Source organism: Blastomyces gilchristii (assembly GCF_000003855.2).
Source record: "Blastomyces gilchristii SLH14081 genomic scaffold supercont1.2, whole genome shotgun sequence".
Taxonomy (NCBI): domain Eukaryota; kingdom Fungi; phylum Ascomycota; class Eurotiomycetes; order Onygenales; family Ajellomycetaceae; genus Blastomyces; species Blastomyces gilchristii.
Genome location: NW_003101681.1, coordinates 1262205 through 1280734, shown reverse-complemented (window position 1 = coordinate 1280734; position 18530 = coordinate 1262205). Strand labels below are relative to the sequence as shown.

At 48.9% G+C, this 18530-nt stretch overlaps 5 protein-coding genes across 8 annotated transcripts in view; 3 read left to right on the top strand and 2 right to left on the bottom strand.

Annotated features, from left to right (window-relative positions):
• Positions 1 to 2: 2 nt before the first annotated feature.
• Positions 3 to 5925, top strand: BDBG_01021. 2 transcript variants are annotated; one of them, XM_031720155.1, is made up of 7 exons: positions 3 to 1174; positions 1237 to 1436; positions 1495 to 2568; positions 2659 to 2768; positions 2827 to 2933; positions 3046 to 3353; positions 3515 to 5925. In XM_031720155.1, exons 1-6 carry the CDS (start codon positions 1056 to 1058, stop codon positions 3059 to 3061), a joined length of 1626 nt encoding a protein of 541 aa, XP_031576200.1. In that variant the 5' UTR covers positions 3 to 1055; the 3' UTR covers positions 3062 to 3353; positions 3515 to 5925. The 2 variants fall into 2 exon arrangements, with proteins under 2 accessions (XP_031576200.1, XP_031576201.1); XM_031720156.1 differs by having other exon boundaries at positions 3 to 813; positions 904 to 1174; positions 3046 to 4565.
• On the bottom strand, positions 115 to 6770 carry BDBG_01020. Of its 2 annotated transcripts, none has more exons than XM_031720154.1 (3): positions 6251 to 6770; positions 5928 to 6183; positions 115 to 5829 (listed from the first exon to the last, which is right to left on the bottom strand). In XM_031720154.1, the coding sequence occupies exons 2-3, from the start codon at positions 5974 to 5976 to the stop codon at positions 4601 to 4603; spliced, it is 1278 nt and encodes a 425-aa protein (XP_031576199.1). In that variant the 5' UTR covers positions 5977 to 6183; positions 6251 to 6770; the 3' UTR covers positions 115 to 4600. The 2 variants fall into 2 exon arrangements, with proteins under 2 accessions (XP_031576199.1, XP_002628112.1); XM_002628066.2 differs by having other exon boundaries at positions 4302 to 5829; positions 5928 to 6210; positions 6458 to 6770.
• Positions 6181 to 11424, top strand: BDBG_01019 (actin cytoskeleton organization protein). The gene is made up of 2 exons (XM_002628065.2): positions 6181 to 7745; positions 7823 to 11424. Exons 1-2 carry the CDS (start codon positions 7665 to 7667, stop codon positions 10394 to 10396), a joined length of 2655 nt encoding a protein of 884 aa, XP_002628111.1. The 5' UTR covers positions 6181 to 7664; the 3' UTR covers positions 10397 to 11424.
• Positions 11425 to 11585: 161 nt separating this feature from the next.
• BDBG_01017 lies at positions 11586 to 18143 on the top strand. Of its 2 annotated transcripts, XM_031720153.1 has the most exons (11): positions 11725 to 12410; positions 12556 to 12595; positions 12801 to 13467; positions 13557 to 15851; positions 15957 to 16015; positions 16080 to 16121; positions 16208 to 16211; positions 16282 to 16382; positions 16514 to 16814; positions 16917 to 17317; positions 17430 to 18143. In XM_031720153.1, exons 3-11 carry the CDS (start codon positions 13332 to 13334, stop codon positions 17622 to 17624), a joined length of 3534 nt encoding a protein of 1177 aa, XP_031576198.1. In that variant the 5' UTR covers positions 11725 to 12410; positions 12556 to 12595; positions 12801 to 13331; the 3' UTR covers positions 17625 to 18143. The 2 variants fall into 2 exon arrangements, with proteins under 2 accessions (XP_031576197.1, XP_031576198.1); XM_031720152.1 differs by having other exon boundaries at positions 11586 to 12595.
• The window catches only part of BDBG_01016 (protein arginine N-methyltransferase 5), a 5199-nt gene continuing 3386 nt past the window's right edge, over positions 16718 to 18530 (bottom strand). The window contains exon 5 of the mRNA XM_031720151.1: positions 16718 to 18495. Within this exon, the coding sequence (XP_031576196.1) occupies positions 18211 to 18495 (285 nt within the window). The 3' untranslated portion in view covers positions 16718 to 18210. The remainder of the gene's footprint in view (positions 18496 to 18530) is intronic.

Genomic DNA, 18530 nt, shown 5'->3' with positions numbered 1-18530 from the left:
TCCCTCCCCCTCCGGCGATGTCACTGCAGTTGATGAGATAAGCGCAGTCACGTGGCGGCTGACCAAACCAACGAGAGCCGCATTGAAGCTCTCTCTACTCCGTATATAAAACTTCGACTAAAGATGAAATGTGCTCCGTACTCAAGACATTAAATTAAACTATTCTCATAGTCATTCTACTGCATCGTGGAGCTACATTGGTTTCTTTTTTGTTCCATTTCTTTGTTCAATTCTCCCAGCCTGCTACGCTTTCTCTTGCTCGCTCCCTTCTTCCATGAGTATGGGGAAACGGCATTCGGGCGGCTGTACTACTACTAGTTATACACCTCAAGCCGTCCACAATAAACAGTCGATTCCAGGCTGCGGCTTCTTCTAGGACTCTGATGCGTGTGTCTCCTTCTGCAGAAATGCGGCTGTAATGCGCACCTTTTTTGTCCCCGTTCCGTTTGTCTTATTTTTCCCCTTTTTTGTTGTTTCTTTGGAGCCATTTTCTCTCCATTCTCACTCTATACCTTATCCTCCCTCAGCCTACTATTCCTGTTCATTCGTTTATATCCTACTATTATCTTGTCGTCTGAGGGGTATTAGCCTTCTCTATACCTTTTACCTAGAAGCATACCTATATATTTTCCCTATTGCTGCCATTCATTCCTTTACCCGTGAGCCACGGGCTCAGTATCTCCTTAGTAGCCTAGCCCTGGCCGTCTGCATAGCAACGCGACCATACCCGCTCACTTGGATATCTCAATACCACTTTATTATGGTCAGCTAGTGTTTATCAACTTAATCCATTGCGCTGGTTGGCGCATCAAGGTACAAAGGGGGCAGCTCTTGTGTTGAACCTTTTCACAGCAGCTGTTTGACTGGAGGTGTTTGCTTCTAACCACCCAATGTGAATCTCAGGATTTTCACTGCGAAACAGAATATCTCCTCACTTGAGTTTACTCCACGGCCTCACTTCGCTCATTAAACCCTGGTATTAGCCTTGAGAGTGTCAATTGTCCCATAGTTGACTTCTGATACCTATTCTAAAGAAACTTGATTCCACCGCAGCCATGGTTTTTTCTCATTCGAAGGAGGTACAGCCTCAGAGGGTCTCTGCCATTTTTATCCATGCCGGCGCGGGATTCCACAGCTACCAGGCTGAATCAACCCATCTTTGGGTATGCAATCAGTAAGCCCTCTTTTTACATTCCCCATGCTGTTGCATTTTTACAGAACTGATTTTGGAATCAGGGCGGCAACACTCGGAATGACTGTTTTGAGAGCTGGAGGACGCGCTGTGGACGCGGTCGAGGTCGCCATCAAATTCTTGGAGGATCATGAAATTACAAATGCAGGATACGGCAGCAATCTCTCTGCTCACGGCACGGTGGAATGCGACGCGACCATTGTGGACCACCTGGGTCGAAGCGGCGCCGTTGGCGCTGTGGAACGTGCGTGTAGAGAGTTCCCTGACTAATATCATTCTAGCTAATGAATCTTGCTTCGTAGATATTAAAAACCCGATTTCACTTGCGCGTCTCGTTCTAGATGTCTCAACGAAGCCACTGTCTTTGAACAGGGTGCCACCCAATCTTCTAGTTGGCTCAGGGGCAACAGATTTTGCATATGAAAACGGCATGCCAATCCTCCATGCTGACTTCCTTGTTTCTGGTGGTTCGCGCGAACGTTGGCTGCGGTGGAAACGGGATTTGGCACAAGTAGAAGCTGAGGAGGCCCAAGTGGAGGAGGCCCAAAAGGATCCTCAATATCAGCACCCTGGACACACTGCTTCAACTAGATCTCGTTTTTCCAGCCCTGGCCGCAATATTACCTCAAGGTCATGGTGGCGTTCGTCAAACCCTACAAATCCTCCGTCAAGTTCTAATAATGGATCTGATGGCGTGGCATCCCCTGATACCAGCATTCGACCTCTTACACATCTGCCCGATGCAAGTGTCCGTGAGTCTGAGGAGGATATGAACGCGGAATTCGTGGACATCTGTCTCAACCGGACAGAGCACGTTACGGAATCCCCAGGTGCAATCGATGGCTCCTTTCAATCAGCCGAAAACCGAAAGCGGAAAAGGGCCAGATTCCCCTTAGAGTTAGGAACTGCGGCATCAACCTCTCTTGGATATGCAGGAAATGCTATACCGCCGGAAAATTTTGGAGATCAGGCCCAAAACGACTCATTTGAGGAACCTCCTCGGAAAGGCTATATAATAGGCTCGGATGACAACATTATTGACACTGTCGGGGCCATCGCTGTTGATTGCCATGGAAATATCGCAGCAGGCTCTTCTTCTGGCGGTATTGGCATGAAACACAGCGGACGTACTGGCCCAGCGGCTCTTGTTGGTGTTGGAACCGCTGTTATTCCAGTGGATCCCGAAGACGAAGCCAAAACATGTGTTGCGGCTGTGACAAGTGGCACCGGTGAGCATATGGCTACAACGATGGCCTCCAATGTGTGCGCGGAGCGGATATATTCAAGTACTCGAAAGGTGGCAGGACAGCCGGGCGTTTTCGAGACCGTGAATGAAGACGAAGCACTAGAGGCTATGATCGATGTAGACTTTATGGGTACGGTGTTTGATTGGCTATTATTCCAACCCCTGAAATTATCCGCAACCGCTCCTACTCCCATGATTATTCTAACTTTACTCTCCTTAGGCCATCCTGGTGTTAGGAGTAGCCACTGCCATGCTGCTATTGGGGTGATGACCGTTAAAGTTACCAAGGAGGGAATTGCCTTTTACTTTGGACACAATACGGATTCATTCGTAAGTGCCAGATCCTATACATTATTTGCCAGGCGAACATTGTAGCTGACATGCATAGGCTCTTGCTTCTATGAACTCCGCCGATACGGAACCGAAATGTCTTATGTCTCGCAACAGAGGTCACGACAAAGTTGCCCAAGGAGGACGATTTATTAGGCTTAATAGGTATTTGACATGCCCGAAACCCTTTTTCATGATGTTGGTCAAATAATAGGGTCTCACTAGACACTTGGTCTGAGAAACGATGAGTAGCTGACTCGGTACTTTCTCTGTTCAGGTATTCGGCCTCCTAGCACCGAGTAAGGGGCATTTTGGAGATATCTACTTACCTACGCTCCTACCGAGTGTTTTCTATCAATACGTGACTCTAGCATTTAGACGAATCGAAGAAAGATACATCCTACTCCGTATCGCGTCCGGAGAGGGAAGTGTCCTTGCTGCCTAAGTCACGATCCATATCCCATTGTCAGGGCCTTTTTTGACTAGTTCTGTGTCGGATGGATTCAGGCGCAGATAGGAAAGCGAACATATACAGGGACAGCAACACATATTACGTTCTTTGCCCATACAGCGAATTTGGATCCTGTAAATTAATTTTCCCTTCTGCTGCTTTAACTTCAGCATTAGCAATCACCCCTGCAAGAGCATATTCAACTCGATGTCCGCATTGTCATCTCACCCTACCAGGTGAGATTTGAATTGTTTCCGCGCTCTCAGAAGAAAACTAACCAGGCAGCTGTACAAAGCAGGGAAGGCAGATAACACGACGAGACCATTTCATTGGATGGGATGCTGACGGTTCTAGATTGATGCGTTTTGATAATCCTGGGATGTCTTTTGAGGATGGCACAATGGCAGACAAGGGGAGACCTATTCACTTCCGGAGCTAGATGAGTCTGATGCTCCTCTATAGCCTTGGCTGTGTGTTCTGTCGGGAAGAACTGATTGGTTGGCATATCCTTTTTAGTAATTTCGTTACCGTTTTTTCTCTGTGCCACACCTTTACTCATCCTCCCTCCTCGCTTCTCACTCCTCCCTCTCACACCACTCCATGCTACTGGCGTTCCCTAATCTGCACTGCCAATCTTGTTTAATGTTTGCCTAGTCTCTGGTAGCGGAGGTGTGACGCTGTCAGACCATATAAAGAACCAAAAGGAAACCCTACTCGGTATATCTTACGCTTTTGATTCCTTGGGGTGAAACTTGCAACGTGTATTTGACTCGGCAGGGTTTGGATTTCGCAGGCCTCAGGGCTGGGCGTGATAAGCATCATCCATTTACTAGTTATAGTTAAAAAATAGAGCATCTGCGCAAGGTAGGTTGGTGGTATTTGGTGGGTTAGGTAGGGAAGGGAGGTACCACAGTCCTTGGCCGGGTTTTGTTACATACGGAGAGCCAAGGGGTTGTTGTGGGAGGGTAAGATTTGCTTTATGATGGTTGGGGGGAATTGTGCGGGTAGAATGAGGGTGGGACAAGTGCTGTGTATCTGATATACGAGAAGTAGATATAGGGCTACGATGCTGGGTGTAAGTTGGATGGATAACTAGGGTACCCGGTAGTAGGACGTGGGATAAATTTGGAAGGTAAATTGCGTCCCTTTTTGTTTTGTTCTCATCCGGATTCGAATTCACCACTGGGATGGATGGAGATATGATTTTAGAACACTTCCGAATTTGAGAAGGTAGATACGCCCCACTCTACATAAGTCGCTAGCTAGACAAGAAAGAATGGAGAAAGATATCCTGTAGAAAATCTAAGATGGCTAATTATATTACAACCATGAAATGAGAATATGCCCTAAAATATATATATATATATATATATATTGCTACCTACAGAGCTCCCGGCGTAGGAGTCGGCGTCGCTGACCCAGGCGATACACCCCCCTTCCCACCAACCCCTTTCTCCTTCTTCCTCTTCCTCTTCCTCCCCGCAACCACAACAGGCTTAACGGCATACTCCCCAACCCCCAACTGTGACCCGCACGTCAAACACTCCGCAACCCCATCAACCCCACCAAGCGGCTCGCAAAAGATACTCAGACAAATACTACACACAAACCCGACGTCGACAACGCGGCGGTGACAGAAGCACGCCGCGCGGAAATCGACGTCGACGCGGCTGGGCAGGACCAGGTGCGCGCGCGCGCGCTGGTCCGGGAGGAAGCCTAGCATCAGATACTGCAGGAAGCCGGCGGGGTGGGAGGTGACGGGGATGTAGATGCCGCGGGTGGCGTCGGAGGCTTGCTGGAGGAATGCGGCGTCGCCGGCTAGCTTGAGGATGTCGATTGGGATGTGCAGGCGCTGGCAGGCGAAGATGCTGTTCATGATGGGGATGTAGTGTTGGGCGGCGTGGGTGGTGCTGCTTAGGGAGATTATGAGGATGCGGGATTGGAGGGCTGTGGGGTTGGAAAGGTGAGGAGGGGTTGGGGAGGAGGTGGCGGGGGTGGTGCCTGGCGGGGGTGGGAGGCCGGATGCTGTGGTGCCTGTGGAGGTGGAGGTGGAGGCGGAGGTGCCGTCTGGTTTTGCGGTGCCGTGGGTTTCGGCGTGGGCGATTGTTTCGCGGTTTATGTGGCTGAGGGCGAGAGTGAGGGCGCCAGCGATCATGGTGGAGGTTGTGGAGGAGATGTCGGCAGAGGTGGTGGTGGAGAGGAGGGCGTGGAGGTTGCGGGTTAGTTGTTCTTCGACGAGGCGGAAGGGGCGGTATTTGTTTATAGGTTCATCATCATCATCATCATCTCTTTCTTCTTCTTTTCCTTTTCCTTGCTGATGATATTCTTCGGGGGAGGGTTGGCCGTTCATGATGACGTCCCGATCTGGCGGTGTGGTCTGCTGGTCTGACGACGAGGACGGGGGGGTGGAAGGGGTAGGGTAGAGCCAGGTAGCATGATGGCAGTGGGAGGCGACGACGGCAACCTTGTTTGCGTAGTTACAGGCCAGATGGGCGTTGATGAAGACGAGAAGGTTTGCGATGGCGGCGGAGAACGGGAGGGAGGGTTCAAGGCGGGCCCAGGCGTGGGGATTTGTATCGAGGATGACGGTGAGGAGGGAGGGGGCGGGGACTGAAGGGATGAATTTTAGTTTAGTTAGTTAGCTAGCTACTCTGAAGATATCTAATCTAAGGCTGGGTGAACAACAAGAGAAGAGAGCTGTTGTATACCGTTATTGGAGGAGGGGTCATAATGGGTTGCGCCGTCGACAGCGTTCATGGTGATGGTGGTGATGGTGGATGGATGGATGGATGATGGATGGGGGTGGGTGGAGGAGAGAGGCAAAATGACTAGTTATAAAACTAGCTATGGTCGCATGGTGAGGACGCGACAGAGATGCAATGCAATGCTGTCTGTCTCTAGTAGTTACTGGATAGGACGGAGTATGTATGTATGGTTTGGGATATTTGAAGCTGTGTTGTTGTGCTGTTGAGTGTGTCTATATCAGTTGCACTGTACGTACTGTAGTTATTTACTGTAGCTATGTCCATACCGAAACGGCGTCTTCAAGCTCAAATTTCAACTCCATCTTTCATCTTTCATCTTTCATCTTTCATCTTCATCTTCATCTCCGTCTTCATTCATCTTCATCCTCAGCTCATTTTCCGCTCAACGCTTGCATCCTTCGCCCAGCAGTCGCACACTGAAGGCAAGCATTGGCAGTACGAGCCAATATCTCAAGCTATTATTAGCGACTTACCTCGATCGCACACACTATAGATAGATATTATATTGACGTTATTTTTTTCTATAGTTATAGCTCTTGGCTCCGGCGTGCGTGCAGAAGCAGAAGAATCCGGTTGGATGGAGATTCATTCCTCCGCCGCGTCTTATCAATCATGATGTCGATGACTCGTTTCATTCGCATAAGCAAGCTGGTGCTACCCGGGCTGCTATCTCAGAAAAAGCAATTATCCCCACTGCAATTGACGCTAATCCTGGGGACGGACTGGGGACGGCGGGACTGCGGACTCGGGAGAGGGAGAGGGAGAGGGAGAGGGAGAGGGAGAGGAGAGCTTGACCTCTCCAGTAGTAACTCACTCATAGTTATCTTATGTATTATTATTATTTTTAATTCCGCTTCCTGCAGGGCTTGTAAATTATTTTTTATTATATTATTCTTCTTTTTTCTCTCTTGTGAGACTGTTATTATTATTACTTATTGCTTGTTACTCAACATATAAGTACTCCGCACATACATATACTCATCATCCTTATTTCACATATATATACGGAGTATATATATATATATATATATATCTCTCTCTCTCTCTCATCCTTCCCCGGACAGACAAAGAAAACACACATACATCTCTTTTTCTTTTTTCTTTTTTCTTTTCCGCACTTGTTTAACAGAATAGATAAGGGAAAAAGTATAATTAATTCTACATTTAGAACTCTTTCGCCGCCCAACTCAACTGCCCAAACCCTAAGAACCAACCCCCCAACACGCTTATTTTTATTTTTTTTATTTTTTATTTATTTTCTCCGACTCCTTATTTATTTATCTATTTCCTCTCCTCTGTCTTTGCTTTGGTTGTTGCATCGTTGTTGCTGGTGTCTCCTTTCTGTTCTTCCTCCCTCCAAAACTGCGCTCTTCTTCTTCTTTGCCGGACTCCGATCGAGCCTCCGCCAACTCCGCCAACAACAACCTCGCCCTGAGTCAATCTGCCAAAACTTCTACCAAAACTTCTCCCAACCCCCAACCCCCAAAACCCTTCTCCCGTCGAGCTGCCTGGCTCTCTTTCCCACGTCTTACGCCCAGCGGTTATTCCTTCTAACAAGTTAGAGCCCTCTTGAGGCGATATCGCCGTCAATCGCGCTTCAGCCGATCCAGCCGATTCGAGAACCAACGTCTCCTCATCCAGAAACGAAACGAGCGGCCTCTTCAACAGATCGCCGCCTCCATGGTGCAGTCCGCCTCCGATGACCGCGCCGTCCAGCTGGCTAGAGAAGCCGTCGAATTAGTTGATGCAGGCCATCGAGAGGTAGTCCCTCTTTTCATTCTCTTTGCGCCGCAATCTTGTACTGGAGAACCGTGGTCTGACTCTTTCCTTTTTTTCAGGCCGCTTCAAGAAACCTCCGCGAGGCGATCTCCCTGGCTCCAGATAACGACGAAGTCAAAGCTGCCTTCAAGAAAATATCGGAGGACGAAGAGACAAACCACGTACTCGTAAACCTCTGCCGCCGGTATGTCACCCACAAAGACGAAAGCGCCGGTCGCGACGCCGCCGTACGCCTCCGCGTTGATGGCCTGCAGCCTCCCCCTGAAGCTGCCCTCGATACCCTTAACCTCATCCTCTCCTGCCCCGCCACGAGCCTCTCGAATATCCAGGACGAGATAATTACCGCCCTGGTGCGGAACAGCCCCCATATTCGCCGCCACTTTGCCGCCCAGCTCCAACTCTCCGTTACCCAATTCTTCGACGAGATCTACGACCGGGGAGATGGTGCTGTCGTATGTTTGGATACTGTGGTGCTGGATACGGCGCTCTGGCAGTCCGAACAAGTCCGCAACCACTGCAAAAGTGAGCTGTTCCAGCTCTTTATTGCCAAGCTCATGGAATCCGGACATGACCTAGACGGCCGCTCCCTTAAGGGGATTGCCCGACTTCTTGCAGTCGATGCGGAGAATCTGCAGCACTTGGTTGACGAGGAGTGCTTTGATGCCATTTTGTCTTCCCTGGACCTGAGGTTGCCCAGTGACGTCCGCAGCCAGGCCACATTGGCAACCGCCAAATACCTTGAAGCTGCGGGGGAGAACGGGCAGACACTTTTCTCCAAAATCCTTACGGCTCGTGTTGCGAGACAGCGGAATGACGACTATATCTTTGCTTTCTCTGCCGCCGCTGCTGTCTTTCCTATTATCCCCTCCATCACTGCAGCTCTCTTCTTGACTAAGGGATTTGTCCAATCTCTTCTTGCCTTGCTCGAACAGAAGCGTAAAGGTATCACCGTGGAACGCGCTGTACTGGAACTGTTTAACGCCTCCTGCATCGACAAGCAGTGCCGCGAAGCCATTGATAAGCATTGCGCAGACTGGCTCTCCCATACGCTCAGCAATGGAGCCGACGAACGCGCAGAGCTCGCTGCTGTTATCTTGGCCAAAATCAGGGCCTCTGAAAATGATGCCAATCCGAAACCCTCGACTGCTGCGTCGAGGATCCGGGCGGAGGAATCGTCAGGTAGTTCCCATGATCTAGTTGAAAGATTTAAAATCCTCCTAGCTAAGCGTCCGCAGAAAGGAGACTTCCATCATTTGGTTGAGGGCTTGGCATTTTCCTCCGTCAAGCCAGAGGTCAAGGAACAGCTGGTTTCCAAAGGGTCGACTTTCCAGTCAGACCTAGAAGCTATACTCAAAAACAATGTTACCGACGCATCTCTCGTTTACGGCGGACTCATGATCATCCATAATCTCACAAAATACCGTCCTAATTTATCTGAAGAACAGAAGAAAATCTCCCAGCTTAGATCGTACGCGAACGCATCTTCCCAACCTGCAGCGTCTAATCCCCTGGACGACGACAGCCATGTGAAGGAGCGCTGTACAACGGTCATCAATGCTGGTATCATGCCTCTACTCATCGACTGCAACAAAGCCAACACAGCCTCCAACTCCATCCAAGATCTGACCAGCAAGATCCTACTCTCCCTCTCCAAAGCCCCACAAACCCGTGGAAAACTCGCCCAACAAGGTGCCATCAAACTACTCCTATCCCTCATCTCCTCCCGCACAGAGAACAGCACCAACTACCGAGCAAACGACGAACCAACCCAAAATGCCGCCCACGCTCTCGCCCGCATCCTCATCTCCGTTAACCCAGCCCACGTCTTCTCCACCTCGGGCTTCCCCCAAGTCACCACAGCAATCAGACCCCTTGTTCACCTCCTCCAACCATCCTCCTCCTCCTCCTCACCATCATCCTCCTCCTCCCCCACCCTCTCCACCGAAGCCCCACGCGACCTCCTCCCCACCTTCGAATCCCTCCTCGCGCTCACAAACCTCGCCTCGGCCCCCCCTTCCTCATCCTCCTCATCCTCATCCTCCTCGCCCCCTTCTGCCGCATCCCTAATAACCCGCCTCGCCTTCCCCACAGTCGAAGACCTCCTCCTCTCCTCAAACACCCACCTCCAACGCGCCGCCACAGAACTCACCTGCAACCTGACAACCTGCCCCGACGCCATCGCCAAATTCGCCGATGGAACCCCGCGCGCCGCCCAGCGGCTGCATATCCTCCTGGCCCTAGCTGATGCGCGGGATCTGCCCACGCGGAGGGCGGCGGGAGGTGCGTTGGCGGTGCTAACGGAGTTTGAGGGCGTTGTAGAAGCAGTGTTGGCGAGGGAGGGGGGCGTGGAGGTTGTGTTGGGGATGTGTAAAGAGGGTGATGGGGATGGGGGGGTGGAGATGGTTCATCGAGGGCTTGTCTGTGTGAGGAATATGGGATGCTGTGAAGAGGAAGCGGGGAGAAAGGCGCGGAGGGTGTTGAAGGAGAAAGGCGCTGTGGATGTGTTGAGGGGTTGTTTGGTTGGGGGTATCGGTGGTGGAGGTGGGAAGGGAACTGCTGCTGGAGGGGAAGGGATGGGGGAGGAGGTGTTGAGGTGTGGAGTGGAGGGACTAAGGGTTTTGGTTGAAGGTTGAGATAGTTGATGCTCTAATTTGTTTTGTCGGTCTTCCCTCCTCTTTCCTTAATTTTGCGTATGGCTGTTGTCTATGTTTGATTGATTCAATTGCGGTGTATTTTTATTTGTTTGTTTGATCTGATCTGATTTCCTATATTTCTTGTTTTCTTTTTTTCTTTCTTTCTTTCTCTTTTTTTTCCCCCCGGTTTGTATGGGATCTGTTCATCTGTTTTCCCCCTCGTTTATTATTTGCTGTTTTATTCTTCATGGGTCTGTTCATTCTATCCCCCATTTTCTTATACCAGAATATTTTGTTGTACTGCTAGTTCTTTCATATTTATTATTGTTTCTCTTTAGTTAAGGGGTTTAGATAGGTAGGGCATGGATTTCTGCTGTTCATTTCTGGGATTTTCTCATTTTCTCGTTTTCATTTTCTATCTTTTTATTTTGTGTTTCTCTCTTCTCTGAGTTTTTCTCAAATTGGTTTTGTTCCCGTTTTAATTTCCCCTCTTAATATGTTATGGGATGGATTACTCCACTTAATTCTTTTTTCCCCTTTTTAACGATGGCATTTTTACACCACGGAGCTCCACTTGGTTGACTGCTTCAAAGTTCAAAAACTCTTCTTCCTTCATCATGCACGGTCTTGTTCCTTGTTATTTTTTGGTCGTTGCTCAATGTCAACAACCTAACGCGGCAGTCAGGAGTTTGTAGAAATTGAGAATATATATATACATGGCGCTGCAACAATTCACCTCGTTCTTACATTCATATATTCTCGAAATTGAAGTTAGATGAGCTTCTTCCTCCGCCCCCCCCCCTCCTCCTCCTCCTCCTCCTTTCTTCTTGGTTGGAAACATTTCACATATCCTAGTTGCCCGATGACTGGGAATAATAATAATGCATAATGCGTACATTCTGTCCTTGCCTTGGCAGAAGCCGGGGAAGGTGGGACAGTGGCTTAGGACTGGCTTAAATCTGTGCACCGAGACCACGCAGCACAGCATATCTGGGCATTCCAGGATGATATTGCTTAAGTTACAACCTGTTCCGTAAAGGTCTTGCAAGATGTTGGAAGTTTGCTTGCTCTTTGTTTGCATGTGCTGTGCATATGTATGTAGTATTTCTCATCATGTTTATATATATATATATATATATATATATATATATATATATACATATATGCCTGCCGGTACCCGGTGCATGCGGATGAATTGAGAGATAGATACAGATGCTCCTCTTCTTCTATGATAGGATGGACTAGGTTCCTTTATACCGTTGCACGTGTAGACTATGTCTTTAGAAATAATGCTGTAATCCGTAACTAGACCTGCAACTGTTCCATGTCTTGATCGAGAAATAATAACCATCCTCGCCATGTCTCGCCCTGTCCCGACAACCAACTGTTCCACCAAACCATCCATGATCCCATCCCATCCCATCCCGTCCCGTCCCCAAATACAATACTGGCGTCAATAGATCGATGCCAATATCAACACACGCCTTCCACCAGCCACTGGCCAATCAGAGCCAACATTCTCCTCACGCGCTGGCCCGCTGAGTCATCCCGGTCCAATAACTACAGTACATACGCTGCATACGCTGTACTGTATGTACTGTATGTACTGTATGTACTGTCCGTATGTACTGTTTCTTTGTTTCTTCCAATAGTTAATCCCTTAACAACCTCCTTCCTGTCTTCCTGTCTTTCTATCTTTCTTTCTTTCTTTCTTCCTTATTTCATCCTGCGTTGCCTTCCCTTCTCTTCTCAGCTGCTTGCTTGTTTGCGCTTCGAAACGCCACAGCGAACACACACCCACCTGATCTTTTCCTAGCTGCAGTCGGTAGTTAGCTTATTATAATTTAGTATATAACTAGTTCCGCCGCCCCACGGGAGGGCCCCCAATTTCTTCCCGCCCCAGCTCTCCACCATTCACAGCGCGCAGGGTCGATCCCTCACCGACTCCAGGGCAGAAAAACAGAGAAGAAAAGCTCTGTGGCCGGAACTGAACTAGGGCCAGCTAGCTGTTCGAGTCAGTCAGTCCAGTCTGCCCAATCTCCGGGACGCTCTCATCATCCCTTTCAGCTCGCTCCGTTGGCTGCTAGTTACTTCTCTTCGCGGTGATCGGAGTCCGTCCTGTGACCAACCACTCACTTGCTGATTTATCCTTCTGTTAGCTGGCGAAGAGGATAGGGGAAAAGAATGCAGTAGACCTAGGTATGTATGTACAGGTACAGGGACAGGGACAGGTACAAGGGACAGGCTCAGGGTACTCGTGCAACTTCTTTTTTGGAACGGCCTCTTTTTTGGAACAGCTTCTTTTTCCTTGCTGCAAGCCTTGTTTGCTTCATTTTGTCCAATCAATGTTGTCTAAAGAGTCAATTAAGCTAATTGGTGACGGTAACATTGATTTATTGTACAGAGGATATAGCAGATCAATAAACCTCCCCTCATTTACTCGAAACCCTCGATACGGAAAGGACGAGAGAAGCTGGATTAAAAAGCTGCACCAACGCCTCCATAAACAGATATCCAGGGAGAAACAGTACTCGAAAATATGTTTAAATAGAAGACATCTCCAGGATGGCATCCACGACTCCTATGGCCCACCTTTTCTTCCGTTTCTCTTGCTATTTCCCCTTTCCCTGTTTGTGACCTTCTGGGAGGTTTCCCTTGCTGAATCTTCTTCCTCCGTTCATTTTTTTACTGTCTCAATTCTTTTTATTCCCTCTCCGGATAGCCTCTTTAATTCCTTCGATATATCAATATCCGTTTCTCATTTCCCCCGGAAGATTTTTGACACACTTCAATAACACAAATAGATCGGACATCTCCTGCATGCATCATTAACACGGGAGGTTGGGGGTCCGCATCCAGTTTTCGATTTATAGGAGATCAACGGGATACATCACGAAAGAAAGGAAAGAATAGACCATACCATACCATATACATCATGAAATTCGGCCGGAATCTTGCAAGGAATGTTGTGCCCGAGTGGGGTTCGTCATATATCAAGTATAAGAGCTTGAAAAAGCTGATCAAATCGGAAATCAATGCGCAGAGGGAGGGCCATGATCCAGACTTGGCTGGTGGGTTCATCTTGCTAAAATACACACTTGTGTGAGACCCCTTCAAGGTACTAAGATCTTTGTTTTGTTTTTTCGGTTTTATTCTACAGGATTTTTCTACTCCCTCGACCGTAACCTGGAAGATGTCGATCAGTTCTACAACAAAAAGTTCGCAGACTTCTCCCGCCGCCTGAAGCTGTTGGAAGACCGCTATGGACATTCAGTTATTGCCTCGCAGAGCCTTGATTCTGAAGACACTGAGGATCTCCTCGCGGCGCTTCTAGAACTGCGTGGCCAGCTTCGAAAGTTACAATGGTATGGCGAGGTCAATCGGCGCGGTTTCATCAAAATCACAAAGAAGCTTGACAAGAAACTTCCCGGTGCGCAAGCGCAGATGCGATATCTGCCAACCAAAGTCGACCCTGCCCCATTTGCTACGAATGCTGGCTTGCTGGAATCCCTAAAAACTATCAATGATTGGTTATCTGTTTTGGGAGATGAAAAGGGCTTCGATGATGCGAGCTCCACACATTCCTCCCTATCAGTGATGAAACCTAGCTCCCGACCAATTCTCAAGCTCCCACCAAGCCTACTTCTAGCTCTTGACGATGCATTGCGCAAAGACGATACCCACATTATGTTGGAGTTGCTACCCACGTTGAAGATTGCGGCGGAGGAGTTAGACTCAAGTCTCTATTCCAAGGCCGTGAAGGCCCTATTACAACGTTCCATTTTCTACCGTGCAAGGAATTCGGTCGTGTCTCTGCTAGGGAAGATCGACACCTTGGATGAAGATGACGACATCAATAGACGAAATTGCATCCACCGTCTTGTCATTTCCATTGGGCGCTCGCAGTCGACGAGCGACTCGGAGCTCTCTGCTGCTCAAGTGCTCGATTTTCCAACTGAAGCTTCAAATTACATCACGCCGGCTGCTGCACCGACCCTCCAGCACAGTCGCGTTGTCGTAAAGGAGTCCGACCGGACCCCCTTGTTATGCAGGACGGACGATTCCGTCTCACTGTTGCAGCACCTCCTGGACAACCTCCGTCCGGAACAACGAGGTGCATTACTTGCCAAAGACATTTCCGGTCGAACCCCACTCCATTATGCTGCTCAGTATGGATTCCGTGTCGTATGCGAGATTATCATTGAACATTTGCAGGCATGGAATATGTTCGACGTCTCCCAGGGTATTGATGGCCCAAACTGGCAGGATGACGAGGGTTGGGCACCTTTGCACCTAAGTGTCATTGGGGGCCATCTCCTGACCACTCGAGCATTGCTAAATGCGGAGAACTGGAGGGGAGCAAACGAGCACCAGGCTGCAATCCGGAAACATATATGCAAGTCGAGTGCCGTGCTTGCGCTTGCTACTAAATCCAATTTCGTTGATATTGTCCAGCTCCTGGTCGATGCTGGTGTAGATATCAATTATCAGGACGAGCAGGGAGAGACTGCTCTCCATGTTGCGGCACGGTTTGGCCATGATAGGTGCGCCAAGGCCCTTCTGGACGGGTCGCACGATCAAAAAGCCAATACTGAGCTCGCGGAGAATACATATTCTTGGACGCCATTGTTCATCGCCTGCGTCGACGGGAGTTTGGGTGTGGTGGAGTTATTGATCAATGCAGGCGCTGATCTGGAGCGTCCTGACTCCTCCGGCTGGACCGCCAAAGAACATGCTGCTCTTAGGGGTCATATGGATATCGCTCGACTGCTGGCACAGGCTACTCCACCAGTGGAGATCTCGAGCGATTCTGACAGCTCTACTCCGCGAGCCCGTTCTTTGTCTCCTCCCACGCCAGCCTCGCTAGCAGATCGAAAATCCACAGGCCGAGCGGCAGAGCCGATCAAGACTTTTGGCCATCGCTATCTAACCGACGCCAGCATGGTTCTGGTCAGCCTTGGAACAATGGACATGCGGAAATCAGTACACGCTGTTAACCTCGATCGTATTCCCATGGCCAGCGCGTATCTGACGCAGCTGGACACCGCATTGTCCATCGTCGTTTCTGCCAGTGAGGCGCGTGGTGAACCCGAGATCATCGACCTACCCATCCAGGACAGCATTGCCACGGAGCCCATCGTCTTCCACGCGGCAGACGCCTCCAAGGTGAAAATTATCTTCGACTTAATACCCACTTACGCTGGCTCCAAGGAGAAAATCGTCGGCCGCGGCGTCGCATTGCTGTCCAGCATTAAACCCACCGTCGGCTCGAAGCGGATAAACCTCCAAGGAGACGTGACCGTGCCGATAATCGCAGCGAATACGCTCGATATCATTGGTACTGTCACATTCAATTTCCTCATTATTACGCCGTTCAAACATCCAAATATGTCTATTACGGAAGACCAGACGTATTGGAAGAGCATGGCTTCGACAATGGTTATTGGGCATCGAGGTGATTCGATCTCCGACCTTCTTTCCTCTGTTTTCTCCATCCTCTCCTCTACCTCTGTCTTACGTCATCATATATGCGATGGTTCATTCCTAACTTGAACAAAAGGCCTTGGAAAGAACATAGCAGGTCGCAAGTCTTTACAGTTGGGCGAGAATACGATTCAGGTGTGTCGGGTTTGGAGGGTTTTTTCTTCCCTCGTTCTTTGACAAGTGTATCTAACATTCACAGTCCTTTATCGCGGCCGCGAACCTGGGAGCATCTTATGTTGAGGTGAGTTTAATAATTGTCTCATTGGCGAAGAGTGCATTATTATTACTTTGAAAGGTGGCTAACTAACAATTTTCGTGGTGATGCAGTTCGGTATATATATACCTTTCCCCTCCATTCGGCCCATTCGCTGTGTTAATCATTATGGGCTAACGGTTGTTAGATGTGCAACTGACGAAGGATCATGTGCCTGTGATATATCACGATTTCCTCGTTAGTGAAACTGGCATAGATGCACCAGTCCACACACTAACGTTAGAACAAGTGAGTTTCATTTCCATTCTGTCTTCTACTTTCTGCTCTTTTGGGCCTTCGTTTTGAGGATGTGAGCCCTTGTTCCGCGGATGCTGTGAACTGACCTCAATTTCTTTTTTCTTTTCTTTTCAAAAATACAGTTCTTACATCTCAGCGAAGCGCGTGGGCCACGCGAATCCGGCGGGCCAGGAGGATCATCCAAGGCTGTAGATCCTCATCTAGCTGACCTGAGAACGTCTGCTGCGCGACGCCAACGCTCGATGTCCGTTGGCGAAGAGTTTGTGTCGTCGGTTATGAGCGAGAAGATGAAACATACGCGCGACTTTAAGAAAAAGGGTTTCAAAGGGAACACGCGTGGCAGTCATATCCAAGCTCCATTTGCAACGTTGGAGGAATTGTTTAAAAAGCTGCCAAAGGAGGTTGGATTTAATATTGAGCTAAGTATGTTTAATCGAAAATTTACAGGACCCCCTACTTCTTCTCATATCAAAAACATGCATAGGCATAATAAGTAAGAGAAAAAGCTAACCAAGAATAAAACAGAATACCCCATGCTCCACGAATCCGAAGAAGAAGAAATGGACACCTATGCCGTCGAACTAAACTCCTTCGTCGACACGGTCCTCACAAAGGTCTACGACCTCGGGCAAGGTCGCAACATGATATTCTCCTCCTTCAACCCGGACATCTGCCTCCTCCTCTCCTTCAAACAGCCCTCGATCCCTGTCATGTTTCTGACGGACTCCGGCCTCACGGTCGTGGGCGACGTGCGTGCTAGTAGTCTGCAAGAGGCGATTCGATTTGCGTCGCGGTGGAACTTGTTGGGGGTGGTGACCGCGGCGGAGCCGTTGATCATTGCACCTAGGCTTGTGAGGGTTGTGAAGGAGTCTGGTCTTGTTTGTGTCTCGTATGGAATTGCGAATAACGAGCCGGAGAATGTGAAGGTAATGGTCTTTTTTTTTTTTTTCTTTTTTTTCTCGGGACGAGGGAGGAGACGCGGTAGAAGCTGTCCGCTTTGGCTTTGGATACGCTGACAAATCGTTTCGGAAAATATAGTTACAAGTCAAAGAAGGCATTGACGCTGTTATTGTCGATAGCGTACTTGCGATACGGAAGGGGCTTACCGAGGGCGAAAATCAGGACTTGAATGGGAGTGGTGGTGGGAATGGTCATACTAATGGCAATGGGACCGGGACTGGGACTGCGTCGATTACGGCAATGATACCACCGGGCTCTAGCGATGTGGATTGAAGGGGGAAAAAAAAAGGGAAAGGAAGGGAAAGGAACTCACCGTGGTGGTGGTGACCTTGACCTTAAATGGTTTCTTGCTTTCTAGCACCGTTGGCCGAGCTTAATTCTTCAAAGTCGTATGGGATTTGTGAAGGTTGGGGGTATAGTAGATAGAGCCTTAAAGTGCGTGAACGTTTGTTAAGAGCATGGGTAGAAACGGGGGTGAGAAAGTTAGTCGTATTTTTAACTGAGCTTGATAGGGTGCTGGTGCTAGCTGGGAAGGGAGAAAGAGGGTAGTACGATAGTAGTTAGAGATTAGATATTTAGATTCATATTATTTGCCTCGTCGATTGCTTCTGGCCCATTGTTGATTTTTGAATTTTTGTTCAAGATGACAGATGAGACGTACAGTATGTCGTGAGATGTTAATTCAGGGGTAGCCAGCCATCTGGATCAACTTAAGGCGCATAGATATAAATAGATGTGTTAACCATATATCAAAGAAAAAATATCCTATTTCCCCCTTTTCATATACCAACACAATTTCACATCAAACACCCATCCTTAATACTCGAATGCAACTCACTCATCGCAACACGAACCCTCTTCACCCCTCCGGGAGTTTTGCCCTTGTCGGAATCCACGCCTTTCCCCGGCCGCGGATAGCGATGATGATGATGATAGGGAATAATCCTGCGGCGATGGCGATGAGGCACCGCTGCTCGACATGGCAGTGGTTGTTGCTGCGACCGATGATGAAGATGGCGATGACGGTGACGCCGATGTATCCAGCGCAAATACCTCGACGATCCATTCGTACCAGACCTTTTCGGTTATCGGTTTGGCGGTACATTGTTACGACGATTTCGGAGTGGAGGGACGTGAGGGGGGTCTGTTTGTGGGTTGGTTTAGTTGTTTGCTTCTGAA